The sequence below is a fragment of the Sardina pilchardus genome, chromosome 3 (assembly GCF_963854185.1).
Source record: "Sardina pilchardus chromosome 3, fSarPil1.1, whole genome shotgun sequence".
In the NCBI taxonomy this organism is placed as follows: Eukaryota; Metazoa; Chordata; class Actinopteri; order Clupeiformes; family Clupeidae; genus Sardina; species Sardina pilchardus.
The window spans coordinates 33649317-33671000 of record NC_084996.1 but is presented as its reverse complement, the minus strand read 5'-3'; the positions used below and the strand labels follow the sequence as shown (position 1 = coordinate 33671000).

Below are 21684 nucleotides of genomic sequence, written 5' to 3'. Positions count from 1 at the left end.
TTCTTCAAAAAACTCTCTCTGGATGAAAACTGTGTTGGAACGCCCAGGCAGTGTCCTGCTTCCTTTCATGAAAAAAGGGCTAGCCTGTTGGTCCACGTTGGAATCCTGCGCCTGTACAAAATCCTTCCCTGGATGAAAGAAAAGACATGTGTAGATCCCAAGCTATTCTAACAGAGGGGGAATAAAACCGCATACTACAAACTACTGAGACAGATTACTGTGAGTTTTCAGCCCGCCTAAAAGGATCGTTGTAATACCAATCTGCTGATTCCCATGACTTCAAGTGACGCAACAATGGCTTGCAGTAGAGGCATGGTGATGAGTGCCTTCTTCTGGTCTGTGGCCATAGTTTATCTTACCAACACAAGAGGTGTCAGTGGAGACTGCTGGCTCATCGAGGGGGAAAAGGGCTTTGTGTGGCTAGCGATTTGCAGTCAGAACCAGCCACCTTACGAGGCCATTCCCCAGCATATAAACAGCACCATTGTGGACCTTCGCCTGAATGAGAACAAGATTAAAAGCATCCACTACTCTGCCCTCAGCCGCTTTGCCAACTTGACATACCTGAACCTGACAAAGAATGAAATCTCCTACATAGAGGATGGGGCCTTCTCAGCCCAGTACAACTTACAAATCCTCCAAATGGGCTTCAACAAACTGCGCAATCTGACTGAGGGTATCCTCAGGGGGTTAGGCAAGCTTCAGTATCTCTACCTCCAGGCCAACCTGATTGAGACTGTGGCAGCCAATGCCTTTTGGGAGTGCATAAACATAGAGAACATCGACCTCTCCATTAATCGTATCCAAGTGCTAGACGGATCCACCTTTGCCTCCTTGACTAAGTTGAGCACTTGTGAGCTCTACACAAACCCTTTCAATTGCACTTGTGAGCTTCTGGGCTTTGTCAAATGGTTTTCAACGTTCCCAAACAGAACAAATGAACGCATGGTTTGTGACTCTCCCCAAAGCTATTCTGGCTATAGTCTCCTGACAACCAGTCCAAACAACCCTGGTACCCGCAATGCACTGTACATTCTGTCCACTGTGTGCTCTGACGACAATCCGGATGAAAAATATATACACCCCCGTGTGCCTGTTGAAATCACCACCCCTCCCCCCTCCACAACATCCTGTGTGGGGGATGACTGTTCATCAGGAATGGAACCTGGACTGGAGGAAATTAGCACCAGTCCTGCATTTGTAGATCCAGAAACAAAACCAGTGATGCAGGTGAAGGAGGTTAAACCCAGGAGTGCCATCATTGCCATTGAGATTCCACACCGATTCAAGAAATTGTACATCCTGGTCCAGTACAACAACAGCTTTTACACCGTCATCAAGAACCTCAAAGAAGAGCAAGAGGATGTTGTGTTGACAGATCTGAAACCTCAAACGGTATACAACTACTGTGTGATATCCTTGCGCAACAACTTAAGTCACAACCACACGTGTCTGCAAATAACAACAGGGTCTATAGGAGGGAAAGGAAAGTCAATTGGTAATGCAACGGCAACTCACTACATTATGACCATCTTGGGCTGCCTCTTTAGCATGGTGATTGTGTTAGGGGTAGTCTACTACTGCTTGCGCAAGAAGCGGCAGCAAGATGAGAAGCACAAAAAGGCAGGCAGCCTCAAGAAAAATATCATTGAACTGAAGTATGGGGCAGAATTGGAAGGAGGGACTATATCACGAATGTCTCAGAAGCAGATGATGGCTGGGGAAAGCATGTCCCGCATGCCATACCTACCCTCTGGTAGTGATATGGACCAATATAAACTGCAAGACATAAGTGACACTCCTAAAATGGCGAAAGGGAGCTACATGGAGGTTCGTACGGGAGATCATCCAGATCGCAGAGAGTGTGAAATGGCCATGCCAGGAAACAGCCAAGGCTCAGTGGCAGAAATCTCAACCATCGCAAAGGAGGTGGACAAAGTCAACCAGATCATCAACAACTGTATAGACGCCCTGAAATCAGAGTCTACGTCATTCCAGGGAGTAAAGTCAGGCGCCGTCTCCACGGCTGAACCACAGCTCGTCCTGATCTCAGAGCAGCCTCAGAGCAAGTCGGGCTTCCTGTCGCCCATGTACAAAGACAGCTACCACCACTCACTGCAGAGGCACCACGCCTCAGATGCGTCACCCAAGCGGCCGAGCACTGCGACCGGAGGTCCCATGCGAAGTCCCAGGCCATATCGCCACGAGGGGCCCTACAAGTCTGAGTCCAAGTACATAGAGAAAACCTCGCCATCCGGTGAGACCATCATGACTGTTACCCCGGCTGCTGCGATTCTACGGGCCGAGGCGGAGAAGATCAGACAGTACAGTGAGCATCGGCACTCATATCCCGAGTCCCACCAGATTGAGGAGCTGGAGGGGCCTGATTGTCGCAAGTCCATTTTGGAGCCCTTGACGCGGCCTCGGCCCAGAGACTTAGCTTATTCACAGCTCTCGCCACAGTACCACAATCTCAGCTACTCCTCCAGTCCAGAGTACTACTGTAAACCGTCGCACAGCTTCTGGGAGCGTTTCAAACTCAACCGCAAACGTCACAAAGATGAGGAGTACATGGCAGCAGGCCATGCTCTTCGTAAGAAAGTGCAGTTTGCCAAGGATGAAGATCTGCATGACATTTTAGACTACTGGAAAGGTGTATCTGCCCAACAGAAATCTTAATCTCACCCCAAGTGTTTCTGCAAGTGTTCTCTTTTTAACGGACTACAAAATTCTGAAATTAAAAAGAAACCTTAGTACATTAATACAATTTAATGGGTAAATAACCCACTTTGACTGGATGGAGTGAAAAGACCCACAAAAGACTTGATTTTGTGAGTTTATGTACCAAATTTAAAAGGAAATAACTTTTTCGCAACATAAAGTAAACCTGTTGAAAATCAAAAAAATATATATGTTGCAATGGATTATACGTATTTGGATATCGCATGGCCAAGTCCTGTGACAGTGGATTTACTGTTGTGTTCTATGACAAAAAAAATCAATTAACTAAGAACAATATCTCCTGAATTGTCGTATATTTTCTTGGAGAACTGTACACTCATTCAAAGACAGATTTATCGCCCTACAAATATTTGAGTTCATGAAGAATCAAGAGGAAACCTGTACAGATCTTGTTTATATATTTGCAATGTTTGCTGTTTGAAAGTGAAAAGAATATATGATGTATTTGAATCAGGTTTAGACCATGGATTTCAGAAACGGTCTCTGTGTGTTCGTCTGTTCTTAAATGAATGTCTAGAACCTTGACGGATACACATTGCACTGGTTGATGAAATGGTGTATTTCCCATAAAACTCTTTCCTTGTCCTTTGCTTTGCCAATTTCAATGCCATCTGACCAACTGCACAATACTTCAAACACAAAAATTATACTGTGAACTACATACTGAATTGCTCTAGTGAAGTGGGTGTGTCTATCTGAACTCCTTATGACTGGTAAGCTACAGCACCAAAGTAGAAGTAGACACCAAAATGTGATCACCCAAACTCAAATTAGAAGGGGAGTTTAAAAACAACAACAATCACAAATATCGTTTACTCAAAATGATCAGGTGGTATTCCAGAAAGCCAAAACCACATAACACAGGGATCTTTCGGAATCTAGCTGATTTGAATGTTCCCAATCCTAATTATTGAAAACTGTTCAATCAACAGTAAGTATAAGTATAACTTGTTTTACTCAATTTGTGGTTGAGTCTTAACCATTATTTTGTAAAGACCATGAATGTAGGCTTACTGTATATTTTTGAAAATATGTCAGTATTCACAGCTCTTGAAACACTGATTCAATTCAAGTAAGCTAGTCTATAGTGCATCTTTTACTCAACATTTGCAAAGTTTGTGGTTTGGTCGAGGCTAGACTGTATTTTGTCAGCCTAGACTACAAGTCAGATTTTAGGCTAAAGGGAAAAAAATATCCGTTGTGATTGCTGGTGTGAAAACACTCATTCAGATCCCAGTATTGGAAACAGAAAAAAACCATGTACAAATTGTGACACGGGTTGACAGACCTGGGTACAGTATGTGGCTGAACCTGCTCTCTGGAATACCCTCTGCTATAATTTTGTAAGCGTGTGCATCTACAGTGTGGCATTTTGCTCTACTAGTTTGACATTTTTTGTTTGTTTACCAATTATGTTCGACATCATATCTAGGGAGGACTTCTCTGATGTTCTACCAAAGTGCTTGGGTGGCAGCTCATCAGTCTCTGCAGATGTTTCCACCATTTTCCGAGCCTACAGCCCTGAGGATGAATGTATTACATACAGTACATGATGATATAAAGCAGCTTTTTCCTGCTGCACATTTTGTTATTCACAGCCATATGCTCCCCTGTTTTTCATGCAGTATGCTAGGTTTTGATATCCATGCTTCCTTTCAATAAATATATATATATATATATTTTGTCAGATCTCTCTCGACAGTATACAAACAACCAGAGAAAGATGTTTGTACACCTAAGGGTCTTGTTGTTGGATTTTCTATGGTTTGGCTGATAAAGAAGCTTTTGTAAATGTTGAGCTCCTCCATGTGGGCGAGGAATTGAAGCTACTGATCAAAAGTGTTGAACATGCCGGAGCAACGTACACAGAGACATGAAGTACCCCAGAACTGAACTGTTAGAGTTGGGTTTTGTATATCATTTGAAATGTGTTACTAAAGGTAACTGTGTCCAATTTCTTATTTCAACCGCCTTAAACTTCTGGATTATCTATATCTGTATTTTTTTCTTTAATCTTTCAGTGTTGTTTTTTTTAAGTCTTTTGCATTTCAATAGATTCCAAAAGCTGTCAGATTTATAGGTAAACTAGCCAGTAACTTACATGTTTTTATAATGCATATTGTAGCACTCCTGTATCTCATTAAATTTAGAAATGTTCAGATACCTGTGGACTGCAAACAGCTGGCGCTGAAGTACATCAAAAATATGAGCACAATGAAAAAAAAGTGTTTTTTATTCTTATTTTATTTCTAAATATTATGTTACCTGCTTTCAGACAAATACTGTGAATAAAAGGAAAAGGTGCACTCATACCTTAATTTCCTTTACCACAATTTAATACTTGTCATTGACAATAAACTGTAAAGCCTTATAACATGATAGATTAATATGTATATATAAATACATAAATATATTCCTTTGCGTAAAGACAAACAACTTTGCCATTATTTCAAATATTAAAAAGAGATCATGAGACAAACTGGTATCTGTCTGTCACTGTGTAGTCAGCATTCTCTGTCAGTTTGATGGGTTTGATGCACAGCAAATTCATCACATCATTAAAGAATTTAAACTCCATGTGAACTTGATCACAGAATGGCCACCAGCACACTTCCTTTGCAGGACTAAAGTTCTTCTCATTCCGTGGCAACTGAAACCATCAGGTCATCTTGGAGCTTTGCCATCATTATAATTAGGCTATTAAGCAAAACAATTGTGCATTTTATGATTAACGCATGAAAGTTTCACCATATAATCCTCACCAACTAAGGTTTAATTTCAGACTTCAAGGTGTGTAGAAACACTGAACAAAATGTCATGCTTTTGTCATAAAATGCACTCATTGTGTGAGCTTAACCGCTCCACTATTTGTCCTTTTTTGCTCCATGGGGAACATAGGGTTTGCCCTACTGTAGTTCTTCAATCTCCATCCAGGGCACTCTTTCTGCCTCTTCTCAGAGGAAGTTGTCAAATAGAGATTGGTTACGAGCCCAATTGTACCCATGTTCCTATTTCTGATAAAGCAAAGAGAATAACTAAATATCATATCTCCCAACATATTTACAAGACTCAATCTATATTCAATATACAACTTTGGAAACAAATAAGAGACCACTGCACATTTGTCTGATGTCATCCTACGGCTGCTGAGTGATATTCGAATTAATTGACAATCATATTCAAAATTAAGAGACCATACTGCAAATTTGAATATGACCGTCAACTCAACTCAACTCGTCTATTCGAATGTCACTCAGCAACCGTAGGATGACATCAGAGAAATATGCAGTGGACTCCTTATTTTTCCCCAGAGCTGAAAGTAGGAACATAGGAAGATTGATATGAAAATGTTAAGAATAGTAGATGTTTGTAGAATGTCTTATTTACACTGTATATCCAAATGAGAAGATGGAAGTAAACATTATACTATATGAAATTAAGAATTCAGCATAGTGGTATTCATCAGGCCACCTTTCATGTTCAAACAATCACATTTATGGGGAAGGAAGTATGGTCTGTCCATTACCTCATACTGTAAGTGTATCAGAAATAGTCATAGAAAAGGTATTGTGATATTTTTACACATGCATTGGCTAATGAAAAAAAAAACACAATAGTATACACCACAATTGTATGTATAGCAAAACATATATAATTCAATAATATCTTCAAAATTCTCCTTACTGTATCATAACATTTCAACTCAGGATAAGACACCATACTGCAGTAAGCTCTGATTCAAAGTTAAGTTAAACAGAGATAGCCAACGGCTTAAAGAATCACGATCCTAAGGTATTTTACTGATTTTATCTTTTGCTTTTGTCCAAGATGATTTAATATTCCTGGCTATCTATCCCAAATCCAAGCCTAATTTATTATGCATAACACATGAATAAAAAGACATATGTGTGACTGGTTTCATTACGGTTTTCACCGAAAATAATGAACGGCCTTTCATAACCTAATAATTTACCCATGTCTTCACATGCTTGAGGGTCTACACGGCATGGGAATGAATTTTAATGTTTCTATGCTCAGCGAGTGAAACCATGTCTCAGTTTTCATTCCTATTACTGGGCAAGACTTTAATGTTTCAGCGTAAAAAAGGACATTGTGCTCTCAAGACTGTACAGTATGACTTTTTGATAGGCTATCTAAGTGAGGAATAACCAGAAGCAGGTTCTTAGAGTACCAGGGAACAGAAGGGAAATCAAAATGAGTGGGAGATACATGTTAAGATTCATAACTTCCCTGTGCATCATTAACGAAAAGCAAACATACATACATCTTGCAAGCTGGCATTCAACGAAACTGTGAAACAGTTGGCTTGAGAAAACTCTTCCCATTTCACATTTGAAACCAGTCCAATGGTTTGTGACAGTTTGAGCTTCTAGAGCGTTAAGAAGAAATGAATAGGAGCAGAATTGGAGTGATTTGAACCAACTGCAGACATGTGTGACAAAGTAAACCTGATCATGATTTTATCAACACATGACCATTTTGGCTGAATATGGAATTAAGCCATACATCCATCTGTTCCACGTATAAGTTGACAGATTGAACAACTTGAAGAAGTTCAAAATAGCCAACTGATAAAAGTATGCATGATATGCTACATGCATGTTTTGCTAGCATTTATGGTAAGTAAAGTCTAAATGAGACTTTACTTCTTCTTAAACTAAGAGACATTTATTTTGACCAGCTGTTCACAGGCTTGATGCTGGGGCCCCTTCTCTTTGGCGTGTACACCACCTTGTTGGGCCCAATCATCCATTCACCTGGCTTATCATATCACTGGTATGTAGGTGATACACACTATATTTGTCTTTCCTGCCTGATGATGCCACAGTCTCAGCGCAGATCTCTCATTGTCTCTCTAACATATCCGCTTGGATGAAGGAGCACCACCTCCCGTTAAACCTCTCTAAGACAGAACTGTCTTTGCTGCCAAACAAACCATACATCAGAACATCCAAACTGACATTTTCTCTACTGCACCTATGGAGGTTGCAGGAAGCGTAGGAGTCATGATTGATGACCAGCTAACCCTCTCTGACCGTGCTGCTTCTGTTGCCCAGTCGTGCCCTATTCACACTATTCAGTGGAAGGACAATCAGGCCACACCAAAGCCAGCAGGAGACCCGGCTCCTGGTACCGACCACTGACGTCTCCCACCTGGACACCTGGACTAGTGCCACGCCCTCCTCACGGCTCTTCCGGCTTGTGCAGTGAAAACGCTACAATTGGTCCAGAGCGTTGCAGCCTGTATGCTCCTCAATCCCCAAAAGGGCACATGTTGCCCCACTGTTCATTTATTCTCAAAGCTATGGGAACATAAGGCTTAACCTTCACATTCATACCTTTTCATTTATTATAAATAAGACCATTCTATCAAACAGACTACCTGCCGAGGACTGGCATTCATGCTAATAATTCTGAACAGCGACCTATTTCATTGTGGCTGACACATCTGAATTATAATGGCTTTATTTAACAAAGGCTGTCACTATCAGCAGGTAAAAATAATTGAATGCAACTCTAAGGGTATCACTATCAGGTGGTGAAGATAATTGAACGCAACACTGAGAAGTGCTTCCTTTTAGCTTGAGGACATGCTTCTAATTCTGAGCGTAACTTTTAAGGCCTCAATGACACATAAGAATCCACACAAGTCTATTCTTGCCTGGTTTCTGAAGTACAGAATAAAAAGTTAACTTTTTTTTATCACAGATGCACTGCGGAGGTAGGTATGGCTACAGAAATGGTGTTTGCTTTAGTTTGTAAGTTCAATGCGGACAAATACCAAATGTTGGGAAAACTCATGTGGAGGAAACCACTTACAGTACAACAGAAAAAAGCATTATAAAGCATCATGAAAAAAGCAATGGGAAATACAATAATTCAATCATGCAATAATTTGAAACTAGAAAAGGTAATTGCCAATCATTGTTTCCTCTATGTCTATTGCAAATTTGGCTTCAGGAAAATATGTTAAATAATAAAACAAATGGAAATTGCTGGTGATGAAAAATGATGGTACCCATCAACTAATACAGTGTTGCACAACCTTTAGAGGGAATCACTTCCAGCAAATTTTCTGTGGCTCTGAATGAACTTCTGCATCTGCAACAGGCTATTTTGTACCCAAGCTTACTGAGCAAACTGCCTTTCGTAGACTGTATATATCAACTCTTTATAATTTATTTGTTTCGGGTGTTCTGTGGAGTGTTTTCAGTGGCAGGTTGGATGTTACCGTTGACTTGCGTTATCTCGCCACCAGGTTAGCACGAGATGAACGCTGCAACTCAAGGAAGGGCAGAAATTCACTGAAAATGGTCTTCACCGACCTATATCACCCCGACTAAGTTGGAAATGAGGTCCTATGTCCAAAATTCCGAACTATTCCTTTAAAGGTAGGGTATGGAATGAGCTTTGTTGGCCATTTTTGCAAAATCACTTGAAATCCTATTCCTAACCCACTTATAGCCACTAAGTTGGAAGCACTGAAATGGAAATTAAACATGTCAATCATCTGCGGAACGGGCAGGGCTCGAAAAACTCCAGCCAATAGAATTCCTCACCCCATACCATCATTTCACAGCTCGTTCGTCAATCTAACGTCTTACTCCTCTTCCTGCTCCCCCTCCCCACCGCGCGCGACCCTTTCGAAAGCTGGTGACCGCGAGTCAGTGCTGAAACGAAACCAATTGCCTGCTGCTGCACGTCCATGTTCCCCTCTTGTTGTATGTGTCACTTCATTTCTATACAAACTAACTAAGGCAGCGGATACCTACGGAAACTCAATCACCCACGCAATAAATAAGCTATGTAGCAAAAATTACATTTTACCGTGACACGAAGAGTGCTGTAAACATGAAATCGAAACTTAACAGCTTGGAGCTACGGTGGAATAGGCGAACCAACGGGCCAGCACTAAACTCGGATATTTCAGGAGATAATCGCCCTGGTAAGAACAAACCAGATTCTGTTCAAATATACACACCTATGGCTACTGAACCATATGTACTACAACCCTTTGGAGGTGAATAAAGAATGTAATTGGGTAAGTTGATGTGAGTGATTGTATGGAGACTAGAGCTCATAGTGCTGTAGACGCCAGGCTGGCATTTCATTTAGCCTGGCTCGCTCTCGCGCTGCGCATTTGAATTGTCGCTCGTGCATGGAGGGCGGGACTTGAGGTTGTATTATGTTCAAACTCTGCCGTCCGTTTTGCTAATTCCGTACCCAACCTTTAAGCAACTTGCAGTATCTAATCCAAGTCTTCCAAGTCTTGAGATTGCATTGTGTCAGCCCTGCACAGATCCTAGTACCTTAGGCCAGACACAGCACAGCAGCACCAACATTTAAAGTGCAACTGCACCCCATAACTCCACCCACTTCACATTTCTGAAAAAGCCTTCCAAAATGGGCGGGACATTCTGAAATTTGGAAGGGAGGGGCACACGCGAACCATGGCGAATTCATGTCAATCTGGGAATGAGTGCTGCAGACATGGCTTATCACAGGTAGCCTAATCAGGGCAGCAGGTGTTGGGGCGTTTCATTCCTAATTTGTAACGACCCGGTGACGTAGAGTCGCCAGAGAAGTGCAGGACTACGTCAGCATTTTGGACCAAAATGCCATGGCATGTTTTAACCTGTAGAAGGCGCGGAGAGCTATAACTCCATTATAAAATCATACAAAATGTTACTTTTCTCGGGAAACACGATTTTTGTCAATATTAACCCTGGTAATAGTGTGGTTCACCACTTACTGTATGAGTAATTTCAATCTATCAACAGCTCAAAAAAACATGTTTTAGGGTGCAGTTACACTTTAATGGAGATATGTAATAAGTACCATGTTATTGTCTTCGGCACGGTTATTTAACCCAGCTATGTAATAAGCATGATGTTCTTTTCTTGTGTGTGCTTATTTAACCGAGATATGTAATAAGCATGATGTTCTTTTCTTGTGTGTGTTTATTTAACCGAGATATGTAATAAGCATGATGTTCTTTTCTTGTGTGTGTTTATTTAACCGAGATATGTAATAAGCATGGAGTTCTTTTTTTGGGCATGTTTATTTTTCTGTGAACATAGAGCTAGCATGACTTGCCAAAAATTAGTTTCACTTAATCAATCCAAAACCACCTTTCAGATGGACTGATTTAACAGGCATTTTTGCCCATTCCAGTCTGACTTTTAATGTTTTTGCTTTCAATAGGGAGCCCACTGATGTCCAAAAAGTGACTCATGGTGTCTTTCAAGTCGGCCTTGGAGTTCATCTTGGGAATGAAACACCCACCCGCAGAAACACAGATGATGGATAGAATATCAGAGTTAAACTCAGTAGCAGACAAACAGAAAAGCAGTTCACATACCTAGTGATGTCTTGTATCAAGGGGGATGCTGACAATTCTCCTCTTGATTCACATGGTTTTCAGTGGTCGGAAACAGGAAATATTCTAGAAGATGTTCAGAGCTTTATCATCACATTTCGAAGAACGCAACCCATGATAAATAAGAAATATATTCACTGATGATTAAATACTAGCAAAAATATCTCCGCCATAATCAATCCTGAGCTCAAACAAGAGAAATAAATCTGGAAAAGACAAGGGTCCATTTGATTCGAAAAGTAGACCCTTTTGGTCTCTTAAATGAGCTTGAGCTTGGAATGGCAATGAGCAAAGCCTGGACTTGCTCCACCAAGTTGCCTTCACAACTTCATTGTCATCTTCACTGTCATGCCACTTGATTATAAATATTTAATCCTTGAAACAATGTCATGGGACCCATCCACATGGCTGTGTATTATGCATTGACTGCAATACCAATCAGCCTCAGTGGTATTGGTGTCAGAGTGTTGCTGACCTGTAGACCTGGATTTTATGGAAGCAATTTTGAGCGAAAATCTGCAGAAAACTAAAACCATGCTTACTTAAAAAGCCACAATAACAAGATGTCACATGGTTTCAGGGCATTTAAATTCAAGTCCATAATGAAACTGGTTGAAATGAAACTGCTGACAATTAGGGTGCACCCGTGTGGAAGACAGTGGGGGGAACTAGCACTGCTCTGAAGCTATGATTAAAACACACAGCAAGCATACACAGGAAGTGCAGCAGGTTTGGGACTATCTTTGGCTCTCACCACAGCATTCTGTTTCTCCTCCCTAAGACATACAGTAAGCATTCGGCAGAGATACACAGAGATACATAATTGATGTAGAGCTACTGTAGTTCATCAGGAGACATATCAGGACCTGACTGACCTGTGCGCTGTGTGCATGTCCAAGATGACCAACTGGATGAAGATGTAAAATGACCACTCGGTGTCTAACAATGTCCTTGAAGAGGTTATTGACAAATGTCTTCAAGAGAAATAGTGCATTTGTTAATCAATATGGCATAACCATATACTCCAAATGGCTCAGGGTACTGAGGGCTATAGTCCCTTCAGCCTTCCTGGATACAAATTACAGTAGGCTTAGGACCCTGCAGAACTCAGGTATGAGATGGTATGAGAAAGAGCTGTTCATACAGAGGAAGCACCTGACCAATAACGGTATTATGCTCCATATAGTCTATACAAGGACAGAGGCAGTCTGTATTTTGCATGAAGATAAACATTGCTGATTCAGGGGATGCAGAACAATAATATAAAATCCTAAAGCCTCATAGATTTAATAAGCAAGGTCATCAGGGCATGACATGTTCATAGCAAGCCATTCACAAATGCAATGAGGAGGTAAACAGGTGGTTTTATATTTGGAGAAAGCCCTTTAAGAACTCAATAAAACAGTACTACATCAGCGACTCTCCAATGGATGGAGATTGATGAACTTGTCACAGAAGTGGAACCCCAAGAGAGCTCAGACAAGACAAACCTCTGGCAATAGAGGGGATCAAGTGGTTATCATGGTTTCTGTTCATGAATCAGTGGAGTACGAAACACATCACTAGAGTCCATAGTAGGCTTTGTGGATGTAGACAGCAATAACAAACAGTGACAGGCTCTCACGATGTACATCTCCAGTAGTGTTGGTGGGATCAGTATCGTGAGTGAGTGCCCCAACCCCCCTCTTGCTCTCTACCTTGGCCATGGAGATTTGTGGAGATTTAGCAGAAGCCTCCGATGGTTGCTCCAGCATCCCCCAGCTGCCTCCGTGTGAGTGGGAGGAGAGAAAGGCAGGCCAACGGAAGAATGGGCACGTTGGAGGTGGACCTGGAGACTTCCTTTGTGACACCTTCATAGAGGTAACCATTTGAAAAGGCTGTTCAAGTTTATGCCACAAAAGAGCAAGCTCACTTGTAAAATGCAAATAATGCTAAAGACCTCTAACACACACTTTACAGAAGGGTCTTATACAGTACATGTGTGGGTATTCATATACTGTAGAAAGTAAGACTATGTTCCATGTATTCAAGAGTACACCTGATAAAGCTGACAGCATATTATGTACAGTAGTACTATCTTTATTCCTGATTCCAATACAATTTGATTAGCAAATTCACAAGTGGGCTACAAATGTAGTGTCAATATTTTCTATGAAAAGGTAGTATTCTGATCCTACCAGACGTATATTGGACGAGGAAATGTAACGGGTGGATACTGCCACCACAGATTATTCAGGAGAGAACTGATAAGGGTGAAAACTGTGCTTTAGGGTTTTATGGAAAATAAGATAAACCACAGCCCCTTTGAAAGCATCCAAGCATCAGTTTCACGCTGTCTTTAATCTAGCCAGGCTCTGGATTTCTAAAGGAATATCAGAAGTGAAAGTGCTCACAGAGAGAGAGAGAGAGAGAGAGAGAGAGAGAGAGAGAGAGAGAGAGAGGATGCCAAGGGCAAGTTGCTGTGTTAGAGGGGAGACAATCTGCCCACACTTGCAGACCATGATAAAGAACAGGAGCATCAACCCGAAAATGACAATTACATGAATTAGTAAAGAATTTGGATTTTACAAGTAATGTCATATATTCAGACACCCATATATAGCACATACATCTGTTGTTGTTTTTCTGGTTTCCAATCCAAGTTAAACTATTTATTATTATTTTGCTACTCTGCAGAATTTCTTTTGTTTAAATATTCTATTCTTCTGCCTGTGCATAATCAAGACAAGATTTTTATACAGTAATGACCCAATATTTTTTCATGATGGCTTTAAAAAGTCCTAAGCTGCAGCTCCTTTGATAAGCCTGCCAAAAGCCCTGACCTAAATCACTGTCAGGGCCTGGAGACAATTGAGAGGGAGACAGCTGCTCTGAATACAGGAAGCTGCTGCACGATATCAGAACATCCCACAGAGAAACTGAAACGGATCCACTGACTGGAGAACTGATCAATTTACCAACTTTCCACAATTCATATTTTGCAAAAATATTTTATGGTATATTCACAACAATCTATTAGTAACTGAGAAAATGTGCGCTTGAAGTTTAAAATAGCACACTTTTCCATTGACTGATCAATGTATCAATGGTGGATCATGAAAGATTGTGCTGCAACTGTTGGGTTTTGCTTTGATAATGTATTGCCTCATAATTAATGTCTTAATTTAATCAGTGTCCTCATGCTCTTCCATGCAAACTAAGAGGAACTCCAGGAGTTTTTCATACACTTTCAAAAGGTTGATAAATATTGATAGTCTCACAATTCAGAGTTGAATCAAAGTTTTGAATTGATGGCAAATTATAAATAAGATGAGCATTCTGTTTCAAAGAATGAGCTCATTCGTTTAGAACCTCACACGTAGCTCTTTTGTAGGTGAATCTACTGCTTGGGAAATACACTCTAGAAATTTCATTTAAAAAATCTTTCTTTAAGCCAATTTAAGTGAACATCATTTGTCATAGCATCCTGGAAGACCTGAGCGAGAGTCGCTGTTGTGTGCAGGAGACATAGATGAGGGAGCTGCAGTGGAGCTTTGCCCACTGGCGGCACTTTCCTTTTCCAGGGAGTTGTCAACTCTGTGTCCTTGTTATCCAAGCATGAGTTAATTTCCTCGTGCAGGGCATGACCCGTCAAGCCCTCCGGCTGTTAGTGCAATAACAGACATGGCTACTCACAATGTTGCAGCATACTGTAGCATGGAGCTGTGCTAGAGTTTACAGTAAGCCACCCATCATTCATCAGCTAAACAATGCTGTCCTTTGGAAGATCCTTGTGCAGTGAACTCACACAACCCATCATACTGTATATGGGTTTTGTTTTGTAATGTTATTAATGGCTATGATTGTTCATTTATAATAATTTGGAAACGGTAAGTCTTTGTATTGCAAGGGGGAGCTCAAAACACTTCCTGAATAACAAGCAAAAGGTTACTCTGAAATATAATTAAAATATAGAACTGCCATAGTAACGGGGCTATTGTCGATGAGGTCTTAATTAAACAGTCAATGGAAATTAGAAAATGATGTCGGCTAGATAACTCTACCATGTCAGCATTACACACATTTGTGACAATCTTGCACATCTCCTACAAAACGGCACATCTAACTGGGAGAAAATACTAGGAGGGTTCATTTCAGGAAACTCTCAAGAGAAAAAAATCCCCATCAAAAGACATGATAAGACACACGGCTATGAAAAAGGCTTGCCATTAAGCCAATAATAACTAGGAAGTAGGAAGACTGAACATATGAACACAGATTCAGTACTCCCCCATCCTCTCCTTCCATAGATAGCACAGGGTTTTACCTCACAGAGGTAAGAAGACAACTGTAGAAGAATGTGACATGCATACTTACATTTCCCATCTTGACAGATGCTAACAATGTGACACATTTTCTATGCTCAACAAGCCACCAGACAGACACAAGTACATTCTAATGATGACGTCTGAGGTCTGGAGATGTAGACGAAAAAACAGCTTCAACCTCCACATAGAGAAACAAGGAGTACGCTTCCAATCAATACTAATACTCTTAGTCACAGTTCAGCGGTGTGCTTTGATAAGATTTCTTATCCTTTTCCTGTTTTTCCTTTTCTTCCTTTATCTTCTAATTATCTCCCAATCCTCAGGAACACTGTGGTTTCCCCTTTAAGAGATCTGTCAGGCTAACTTGTCTGAGGTAATTGGAGGCTATGGCCAGGCAGAGAGGCTAATGTTAAAGACTGACCCTCATCACCTTTGGCAGACAGCTCACTGAAAACGGAGGCCCCGTCAGATTCCAACATTATAATGAAGAGCCGTGAGCTGACATTAAATGAAAAGCCCTCCAAAACAATCCAAAAAGACAGGCGTGGTGTATCAACACATGTCTGAGGAGAGAATTTAAACGTGTGAGAGGAATGCTAGGTGTTTGTTGTGGAAGAGGAGATCATTCTTCATCCAGTTGTGCCAGAGCTGTCCCTGGTGCTGTCCTCTACCAAAGGTTTAAGCCCTTCTGTCATCTGCACTGCTGTACTTTGAGGTGTATGGCCGCTCTGCTTTTTCCCCTCCTGGCGTCTGGGCAGGGGGTGGGGAGCATTAATCAGACGTCTACGGAGCGTGACTCCTGCTATGAGGAGTAGACTCTCAAAGTGAAAAAAAGAAGGAAAAGAAACTTGACGTTTCCAAAACTTCTGCGAAACATAACATTTAATTGGATATGGGTGATCGAGTAAAGGGGATGCAAGCCACATCTATTACACACAGGGGCCTTGCACAAAGATGATCAAAGTGAAATATGGCTGACATAATTACCAAGTCAAGCTAAAGTCTTGTCTCATTAGCGATAAGGAATGGAAGTATGACGTGGAAAAATAAAGATGGTATCTAATGACTTTCTCAAGGAATACCTGAGAATGACAGAAACTCAAACTTAAACTTATACTGAAACAAGAACAATTTAATTCCTAACAGATTTGTAACAGCATTTTATGATGCCTTCAAGCACATGATAACAAGAAAAAAAGACTTCAAAGTGGTACAAAATGTGACCGCCGCTCACATTCTCTCCGCAAAAATAAATCACGCTTGTCAATTTGTCAATATGGCTGCATCTCCTATTCCAGTCCCTCTTGCAACTTTTGTGTACTGTAAATGAGTGTGTGCATAGTGTGTGTTTGTTTTTGTGTATATTGTGTGCTACTGTGTGTATGCGTGTGTGTGTGTGTGTGTGTGTGTGTGTGTTATTCACAGAATATTCACAGAAAACTTTGTCTGGCCATGTACAGGCCCACTGGTGCAGTCACTAAATGTACACATATATTCATTTGTGCAAGTTTCTCTGACTAAACCTATATGAGCGCCGCTTCACCAGCACAGCGGTCCTAAGCCATCTCTTAAAGGGACACTTCACCGATTAGCATTAATGTTTGCATCTTTAGAAAACCAGTCATGTTTTTGAATGGTCGTGCATCATTCCCTCAGTTTGCCTTGAGATGGGAGAAATACGGATTTCAATGTTGGACTTCCTGCTTTCAATAATGTAAAAATCATCATTTTACATCATTGAAAGCAGGAAGTGCTATTCATGGGTTTCATTGAAATCCGTATTTCTCCCATCTCAAGGCAAACTGAGGGAATGATGCACGACCATTGAAAAACATGACTGGTTTTCTAAAGATAAAGCTCAATGCTAATCGGTGAAGTGTCCCTTTAAGATGCAGAGGAAGGTGCGAGGGGAACATTTAAAAGAGGCTAAAACACATGGCTAACCTTTAACAACACTTTTGATAATTACGTGACCTTTTCATAGCATAACTTCCACTCAACCCAAAGGGTGAAAACAATCAGTGATCCTTCCAGCACCCTTTTCTAATAGCTCCTAATGATGTGGAGAATAACGCTATTAATGCCATCACACTATTGACTATGACAATGACAGTATCAAGACCAAAGAATGGCTCTAGGTGTAAAGCTGGGCTTACACTGACATTTTAAATCAGATTTTGAGCCATTTGACTCTTTTTAAGAATTGGGCAGAATTTTAGCAACACGTTTGTTGTGCAGGGTAGAGGAAAATCAGATGGTTGGATGAATTTCTTCCATTTAAGTCGTCCCTCATGAGGATATCACACAATTGTAGAGCCATGAACCATTTTTGTTTTGCTTTTGCGCCTGTGACCGTGAAAAGAATACAGTGACACATTGTGCAGTTTGGACAAAACCAGTGGAGGATGGGCTGGTTGAGCTGTGGCAACAGCATACAAGTTCTATCAAGCTAGCTGCAATGTAATTTAACTAACTGTTGATTATCCAGATAGATAGATAGATAGATAGATAGATACTTTATTGATCCCCAAGGGGAAATTCAAGAGTTCTCATTGCCTAATGTTTATAAACTATACGGCCCACATCTTCCAAGCCCCCTGCGTGTTCATGTGCGTCAATGACACTTTTTTCAAAGGCAGCACATCTCTCTGTCAAAGGCATTGTGTGACGGACAGTGCTTTGACAATTTCTTCTTTGAAACAGGCACACAGCTCTGGGTTCGGGGGCCCAAAAAGTTCCTTTCACACATACAGTGTGAGCAGTCAAGTTGCAGCTAGACCATCAGAGTGTTTAGAGTGAGCACATAAAGGATGAGCTTTGGCTTGATATCACTCATACAGTGTGAGTTAGCATTTAACAAAAAACACTGCTAGAATTGTGTGTGAGCCCGCTTGAACTCTGAACCTGATTGATATTCATATTGATAAACCCAGTTGAATTACAGTACAATAACAATGTCAAAGAACAAGCATCCTACGCACATTTGGTCGGTGCAGGTAAGGGGGTTGAGGGGGGCGAGGGCCACCAGGGATTGGAATTTTGTCATCAGCAGCAGTACCTGAGGACAACAGCCCAGGGGATTTACAAATGATCTCACTTTAAGTCATTACCTGAAACCTAATGTCCTTGCCCGAGGGAAGTGCACCTTCATTATTCAGCATCTGAATCAGTGAATCAGTTTGAGCCTACACATAGAAGATCATATCTCACTATCACAAACAACCCTCAGAACCTGCCAGCTTTGCCACATTGCTTCCACTGTTCTGAAGCAGAATTACTATATGCTCATGCTGTCCTTCAAGGAGGCTCCTGACTGAAACAGAACACTTTGCCAGAAAAGGTTTTGCTTTCAATGCCACCGCCAATTCAGCGAAGAGAAGTAACTCCAGCAGAAATACCAGTGTGGTGGTGACACATTTGGGTCCTGGACATGCATAAACGCAGGATAAATCGCAATGAAAGGGCCGTCACCACTTTGATATCATCCTCCTTATATCATCATTGAAAATCCCTGCACGGATGCAACTGCAACAAATTTGACCGAGAAAAAAAAAACACATGGCTCTCCAAGCTTCAAGATAAAGACAGGACGATAGGAATATAAGCTGTTTGTCTTTCAGAAGACCTGCATTCCACAATGAAAAACATAGCAATTAGTGAAAATCAATCCCGCCCCCTTCAAATCACAACAGTGTCACGAAGATGGAATATTACCATTCTCTCTCTAAAAACAATCATTAGTTTATAGCAGGGGCAGTGGGACAAAAATCAAGCATGAGGGAGAAACGGGTGAAAGGATAATTATTTCTGGGTTAGGTTCCTGGAGCCTCCCACTGCTCACAGTCTGCGCTTATTTCCTCAAAAGCCAGGTTATAGGATGCAATTCAGGATAAAAAATAAGTGTATTATCAAACACCTTATGTTGTTGTTGTTGCTACACTGTGCACACACTATGTAGCTTACTGGCTAGTTGATACTATCTAGGGTCACAACATTCTGATAATTGGTTTTTAAGTGTATGGAAAACTGAAAAGCTGTCGGAACCAATTATTTTTAATAAGGCCACGTTGAATTTCCTAACAACCACTGCAGTAATTAGTATATACTGTATGATTGTTGTTTTAAAAATATGTAGTCGAGGGCAACCCAAAGATGAGAGCACCAAATTTGGTCCAGATGTTTAGAGAGCTTTACTCTTTAAAGGAATACCTACACATGTAGACATTTTTACTAACAAAGAGTTGGCTTATTTTGAATGTTCAGAATGTTCAGTCAGCATTTCCTTTAAACCAATCTTCATCATTATCACAACACCCCAGACTTCATCTGAATGCACTTGTTTTATAAGTATCACTGAATAATGTAAAGCACAACATGCATACAACAATATAAACATGCACAAAGACACTTGCTTGGCAACTGGCGCATAAAAAAACACTTTGAATCACTTGAAAGTAATGAAACACAAGCGCAACACATCCGCGAGAGGCCACATGAATAATGACTTTGAGGGTGTTAGGGTCTGTGATGCATTTGAGCCTGGGTTTTACTTGGCTGAGAGACCCTTCCTGGCTAGTTAGAAAAAGGCTGGAGCGCGGAAACTGATGGACTATGTTTTTGAAGTGCCAAAGGAGCGCAGACCTGCTTGTTAAGATGAGATACGACGGCGCTGCCACAAAGGCCCGATGAGGTCCTGCCGAGAACAAGCGGCATCTCTCCCCAGTCAGCGCGGAGGGGTAGGCCAGGTCGCCGAGGCCACCAGCTGACGCCGAGAGATGGGCGGACGGCGAGGGGGGAATCGTTCCACATGCCACACGTTGGAGTGGGATTAAACCATATTGCTCATTAAGAAATAAAAGAGCGAGCGTATCAAAGAGCCTTCACGCACGCAGGCAGGCAACGGGGGGAAAATAAGGAGCGCTGCCCACACAGGTCATGTGACTTTTTGTTCCAGGAACTTTTGCTTCTGGCGATAATGAGTGTGTGCCTGTCTCCTCTCCTCATCGTGGTCCCCCTTTTATTTTTTTCCCCCTCGCCCACCAAACAAAGACTCTTCTGATCATAGTGGAGTACAAACGAGACACATAGGAGGGAAAAAAATCAATGGCACCATTCTTCCGAAAGATAAAAAGCTTTTAGGCCTTAATTATTTCCTCCTTATAGCGTTATGAATTTGTTTACTGCTGAATAGGAAGGTGAGAGACACTCTAGAAAGGCTTAGAATAGATAAAATGCTGCTGCTTTCAACCTGTGAAAAATGAAGGACTAATTTATGCCGACAAACTGCAAAGAGCAAAGAGAGAGGACAGACACTCCCCTTCTGAAAGTGCAGCCAAGTGTCTCTCAGTTCCTATGTCTGTTCAATTTCAACTTAACCCCTTAAATGGAATTAAAGACATACTATACATCTTCAACAGTCAGCCTCAATTACTGTCTAGTATTTTTACACATTGAATTGTACAGTGAAATTCTAATATGTTTTCTTTATGTAGCACTTGTGCTGGATCAGTAAAAGCTACACACAGATTTCTAGGTTCCTGAGCTGTGTAATAACTAAAATCTGAAACCGAGATATGGCAACTATAATCACTTTATTTTGTACAGTTCCTTTGTGTTGAATAAAAGAAGAAAAGAATGGATGTGTGTGATTATTAGTAAAATGTTGTGGTGGAATGTATGGATGTAGTAGTGTAAGCAAGGCAATGTAAATGTAAAAATGACAAATAGTATATCACAATATCAATCCCCTCACAATACAATCAACAATGTCAAAGTGAGAGCAAATGCACTTCAATTAACTTGTTCAAATAATAAGAAAAGTCCCTTGTGGTATAAAAGCAAAAAATGTAGAAAGTCCCTTGTGGTATAAAAGTAAAAATGCAAACGTCCCTTATGGTATAAAAGTAAAAAGGCAAAAATAGTTTCCAATATGCTCCTTCCTGTATGGGAAAAGAACGCTTATCTGTAATCCACGTGCGATGGTTGAAGTTCACGCCGACGGTGAAAAGACCTAGCTGCAGTTGGCCACACTGCAGCTGGCTGGGTGGTCGACACGCGTAATCTTTTTGGACAGGCTCGCCATCGTAGTTCGTCTGAATCCAATGAATCTTTATCCCGACATAAAAAACCAATCGAAGCTCTTCATTCGTTGAAATAAAAATAAAAGATCCTCTTGACGAGTGATATAACAAAGTAAAGTAAAAACAGTAACAAAAATGATTTCTGAAACGTTCC

At 41.0% G+C, this 21684-nt stretch overlaps 1 protein-coding gene across 1 annotated transcript; it reads left to right on the top strand.

Annotated features, from left to right (window-relative positions):
* The first annotated feature begins 294 nt into the window (after positions 1 to 294).
* elfn1a (extracellular leucine-rich repeat and fibronectin type III domain containing 1a) lies at positions 295 to 2679 on the top strand. The gene has a single exon (XM_062531007.1). It carries the CDS (start codon positions 295 to 297, stop codon positions 2677 to 2679), a length of 2385 nt encoding a protein of 794 aa, XP_062386991.1.
* Positions 2680 to 21684: the final 19005 nt, after the last annotated feature.

Excerpts from the sequence above, each read along its gene's own strand:
- elfn1a (XM_062531007.1), top strand. The coding sequence starts at position 295 with ATGGCTTGCAGTAGAGGCATGGTGATGAGTGCCTTCTTCTGGTCTGTG.